This window comes from Pleurodeles waltl, chromosome 4_1 (genome assembly GCF_031143425.1).
Source record: "Pleurodeles waltl isolate 20211129_DDA chromosome 4_1, aPleWal1.hap1.20221129, whole genome shotgun sequence".
In the NCBI taxonomy this organism is placed as follows: domain Eukaryota; kingdom Metazoa; phylum Chordata; class Amphibia; order Caudata; family Salamandridae; genus Pleurodeles; species Pleurodeles waltl.
The window spans coordinates 49,472,941-49,478,580 of NC_090442.1; the positions used below are offsets into that span (position 1 = coordinate 49,472,941).

Consider the following 5,640-nt stretch of genomic DNA (forward strand, 5'->3'; position numbering starts at 1 on the left):
TTTTAGTGTCAAAATTGGTCTGCTCTATTTTATAGCCTCGTTCAAAATTGTATTTGGTCTACTTTTTGAACTGGTATAAGTGAGGGCCACAGATCTGCTATTTTGGTGACAAGTTGAAAATGTACAGCTCATGTGACAGACATCTGAAGATACAGCTCCAACGTGGAACATCTCCAATGTATAAAAAAAAAGTTTTACCCTGGCAAGTGTACAAAAAGCAATATTTACAGATGAATAAGAACATCCATCTATGGGATACTTGTAATATAAGAAATGGGGTCACAGATATATTGCAATAGACTGGTGTAAAAGTTGATCCTTAGTAAATCCTGGAGTGCAGTCAGATGGGGAAGGGGCAGCGGGCTTAGGATATCAGTGCTGATATATCTTGTAGGAGAACAAAGGCCTCGTGCTTTGGGTATTTAATAGAACTAAGCCTGTATAACCAGGCACTGGGGGTTTGATCAGCTCCATTGTCTTTTGCTTGGGAGTGGCAGTAGTGATTCTCCTCTAAGCATACAATCCAGTGGATGCCTAGAGAAGGCCAAGTTGGGGATATCTCACTGCTGCACTCTTCTATTTTTAAGGGCTCTGCAAGCTTTAATCACAGCATTAAATATGCTATCAGACAAACTGGATCTTCAGATCAACCTCATGAAGATGATGGCGACGCACATTGCAAGCACCAATGCTAAATTGGACAAGCTAACTCATTGGTCATCAACTGTTCAGATTCCAACTTACCAGTTCCAACAAGATGCTTCCAAATGTGGACCAATCACTGATAAACTGAGCACTTTGCCAGCCACGCCATTCTAACAGACATTTTGGAAGAGTTAAGAACCAGCAATAAAGAATCATTTTCAACTACTCACCCTACTGTCCAAATGACTCAATTTGGCTGCTGCAAAATGAGAACTAAGACTAAAAGACAGAGGAAACGTGCTAGGAAGGCAAGGGAGAACCCTAGTCGCGCAGTGACAAATGGTGATTATGGTAGCAACATTTACTCCATTTTTGTGGTCAAATCGAAGCAGCATCACACCTTGTCACCAAGTCAAGTTCAAAAGCCCACAGATTCTGAATCTCCACAGACGATAACAACAAATGTAACCGCACAGTCCACCGGTGACGCTGGCATTCCACTGGCAGCCTCTCCCTCCATGGGCGTTCAACCAAATTAGGTAGCTCTCAGGGTGGGAGAATCAAAACCCCCAAGTTCAGCAGTCTTGATTTCACTGATAGCGGTGCAGGCTGACCTGTGTTCTAAAAAGGATCTAGCGAGCCAGGAACTGTCTGCGGCACTGGCCTCAACCCAGTCAAAATCTGCGGACTCCAAGTCACCTATACAACAGCCATCTAGTCTAGCTCAATCCACGCAGGGCTCTCAAACAGTGCTTTTGTCAACATCAACAGAACCTGCAGACGCTAAACAGGATGATGCACTGGGAAATAAGCCATGGTCACGGGGTTGTCCAGGCTCCCTGCAAGCAACTTCTGCAAGCCAAGATAATCCACTGTGGCCTCTTTCAAAGCAAAATGACGTTAGAGCGGCGGAAATGACTGGGTCGATTTACGACCCCGCAAACCGGATATGCAGTGTTTTTTGACGCAATAGCGTCAAAATTCCCCATGAACACAGCCATATCAGCAGAGGAGAGCCAAAATGGATCCCAGATGCCTCTACAGACCCCAGGAAGATGACAACGGACCAGGAACCAGCCAGGAGGATCCACACAAGAACCAGGACACTTTTAAGAAGAAAAGAAAGTGTTGCTTTAGTGCAGAGGAACAGGAAATTCTGGTTAAAGAGGTGACGGGACACCAGCCCTAATTGTTTGTCACCTCAAAATTGCCAATCAGTAGGAGAGAGGCTATATGGCAACAAATTGTCGACAAGATCAACAGTGTGGTAGAAGTAGGCGGAACAGTCATCGAGTGCAAGAAACGCTGGCATGACTGCAAGCGCAGGACCAAGGAAAAGATGGCCAGGAAAAGGGAAGGCAGCACTGCAGACTAGAGGTGGGAGCCCAGCACACCAGGAGGCCCTGGGCCACATGGAGGAGATGGTCGCAGCCGTCATCCCCGAGGAGATCGTCACAGGGATTCAAGGACAGGACAGCGCAGACTACCAGGAGACAACACACATGCAGGGTAAGTCGCTTGGGGAATTAAAATGCACTAATGTCAACTGTAAGCGGGGGGGATACTGACCACAAAATGCATGGAAGTCATATACATGGAGTGGCATGGGTAAAGGGGTATGGCATGGGGGCATGGCCTGCACAGACAGAAGCTGGGGCACACCATTACACTACACCAACAACAGTCCCATGGGGGCATGCTGCCATGCCAACGATGGAGCAAATGTAAAGCCACGCCAGGAGGGAAGGGAACAACGTCAAACTGACATCCCGGCACACGTCAGCCACCATTCCCCCTACATTAACTAGGGCCCTATGAACAACCAATAGTCATACCGACAACTGGAATGTAACTGCGACAACAGTTGCCACAACCACCTCCGCTCTGTGTGAACCTTAAGTAGCCAATGGCAGTAACTTCCCCATGGATCATACACACCTAAATTAGTGGGTTGATGATGACAACTCCAGTAATCCCCTGAAACAAGACAAAGGCCCCAGTCCTGTAACATGTCAATGCCCATAGTTGCCGCAAACATCAGCCAATGTCATCAACAATAGGAGCTACACAGCACTATGGACATATCCATGCTGCATATGTCAGGGTCCATCCTGTGCCTGGGTCACAATGTAACATCCCAAATGTCATACTGCTCAGACAACAGCACTGAGGACACATGTAACTGGTCACTGAAATACACCTGCACAGTCAGAGGAGGAAATAGGACACTGATACGATTATCAGGGCAATCCAATGTACCACGCATTCCCAACATCAGCTGTACACATTACCATTGCCAACATCCAAATCGTGCCATAACAATGCTATGCATAGGATACGCTACATGTCAACTACATTTAAGTGGATGTGAAAGATCAGAGACTGGGGCAGGTCCAGATTGTCAAGTGTGCTGCCAGTGCCATAAGAGCACCCACAGCCAGTGAAAGGCCTCACCATGAGAATGGATGTGGACGGAGGGTTGAGTAGGACAAGAAGGTGGCAATTCACTATTTGGCCAGAACAAACACCCAGAGTAGATGATGCCGACAAGTCTAATAACTTACCACAATACATGTGACATGCAGGTGGGCCATAGGCCTGGGAGAATGCCCATCTGAAAGACTGGAGCAAGGAACACGAAACAAGATCACAATATGAATTCATCACAAGGCATGTCACATCACTAATGCCACAACACACACACACTAATTGTACCCCGTTTCATTGCAGAGGAAGATGGATCTCCTGCGGATATGCCTGTCCCAGAATACCCTGATGACATGGATGACGAGCTGACAAACATTCCCCAGCAGACCATCCAAGAGGTCTTTGGAACCCTCCAGACCCCACCTTCAGTCACAAGGAGGAGCACAGAACAAGCAGCCATCACAGAGGACCCACCCACCACCCCAACTGTAAGACCTGCCAGCTCCAACACAGCTGAGGACTCAGATGACACAGGCACCAGCTTTGAGAGAACTGTAGTTGGGGTACAGCGGGAGCTGGCCAATGAGGTGCGGGTAGGGATGCAAACTATGGCAGCCAGCCTAGAGGGGTTGCGTTTGTGCATGATGTCATCTGCAGATCAGGCAGCAGCTATGCAAGGGCTAACATCTATCTTGCAGGAACAGCAAAAAAGCCTGAAGGAATTCGGCACAGCTGTAACACAGTTGACCTAACACCTACAACAGCAATCCTGTCAACGCGTGCACGAATGCAACATTGAACCCCTCAGGGCCGACCTGGCTGCCTACCATTGTGATGTCGCTGCTATTCTCAAGAATCAGCAGATCCTCCTTGCTGCAGTACTGCTCTTAAGACCTTCACAGGTAGCAGTGACCGGGATGTCTGACTCCACGTCTTCTAACACTGAGGTGTGTGTTGCCCCTTCACAACCACCACCAACAAGGACAGAGGAGGCAACACACACATCAGAAGAAGACATGGAACAGATCACATTCACACGGAAAAGAACCCGGAAGCACTAGTCCCTGCCACATGGCCAACTATTACCAAGGTCCTGCGTTTTGTAACATGACAGTCTTACAACAACTCTACTCAATGACTGTTCTGCTAACCACTGTATATCTTGTCAGCCTGCCCAGTGATTGTGTCTCTCTTACTCATTGGCAAATCCTGTCCCTCTGCACTGTCTGAAACATCACCCCAGCATGTCAAAGCATTTCCTTAACCCCTTGTGTAGGATCACAATGTAAGATGTCACTATAATGGACTCACAATCATGGACAATGTACATATAGCACTACAGCACTTATCAATAAATAGCACTTACACAATAAATCTGACTCTGGGTAATGTGACACATCAACTGCGCAGTAGATAACTGAAATGTGCCTACTGTCCAATAACGTAGCTTGTCAATACAACTGTCCTGATATTATGTAGTCAGATAAATCTACACAGTGGCCAGGATTGCATCATACTGTGCCCTTCCTGAGGGTAATATCTGCTGAAGTGAGAAACCATACACCATCATGCTGTGTTGGACAGAATAATGCTTCCTCAAGGGATATCTAAGTCATCAAATAGTGGCAGCAAAATGTTGTCACCATGCAATACTAACACATATAACAGTGCACACAAATCTAAGCTAACACTACAAAAACTGCATGAATGAAGGTGTCTGAGTTTACATCCAAATAGGTTATCATGCTGAACAGTGTCACAAATGATTTATGTGAGTCATGAAGACAAGACTACAAGAGTGCTTACGACAACTCATCTTATAAGGGTGTCCTTGAACATCACATTGCAGTCAGACCTAAAACTGTTCCACCAATACCAAGTCTGGAAGCACCGTTTGTGACTTACAAAACATACTTACCGACAAAAACACGTTGGGATCCATATTAACTGTGATTGGTGGTTGCAACGAATGGTGGAATCTTTGCAAGGTAGCTCTGGGGTAGCTGCCAATCTTACAGCTCAGTTGGGATTTGTTCGTAGCATAGGACACAAATGTAATAGAACAAAATTCATGTACACTAATGCCAAGGCCATGATCAAGTAGCATTTAACACATCCTGTAAAGGGTTAACTATATATTTATTAAATGGTAATCACAGAAGAGGAAACTGAGGGAAAAGTCTTACCTACCCTAATCTACCCTGACTACTCATTACCCACAACTGTCCCTAACTAACCTAACCTAAACTTACTTATCACATGTAACAAAAAGTTCTAAACATCAACCCCCCACCTCCCCCCTAGGGGACGGGACACATGGAGGACAACACATGCTAACCTAAACACATACTATACTATCCTAAATAAATATATATATATATATATTTTTATTTTTTTATTTTTTATTAAACACACAAGAACCCCAACATAGCCCAACACCCACCCACCCACACACTTAATAAGTAAAAATAGAAAGAATCAGGACCCCCCACCCACTAACACTAACTAAACTAACAGACTATACTAACCTAACACTAAGCCCCCTAAGCCCACTAAGTATGAGAACAA

At 45.7% G+C, this 5,640-nt stretch overlaps 1 protein-coding gene across 1 annotated transcript; it reads left to right on the forward strand.

The window, feature by feature from the left end:
• Nucleotides 1-1,500: 1,500 nt before the first annotated feature.
• Nucleotides 1,501-4,440, forward strand: LOC138287376 (uncharacterized). Its single transcript, XM_069227763.1, has 2 exons — nucleotides 1,501-2,154; nucleotides 3,376-4,440. The coding sequence occupies exons 1-2, from the start codon at nucleotides 1,956-1,958 to the stop codon at nucleotides 3,822-3,824; spliced, it is 648 nt and encodes a 215-aa protein (XP_069083864.1). The 5' UTR covers nucleotides 1,501-1,955; the 3' UTR covers nucleotides 3,825-4,440.
• Nucleotides 4,441-5,640: the final 1,200 nt, after the last annotated feature.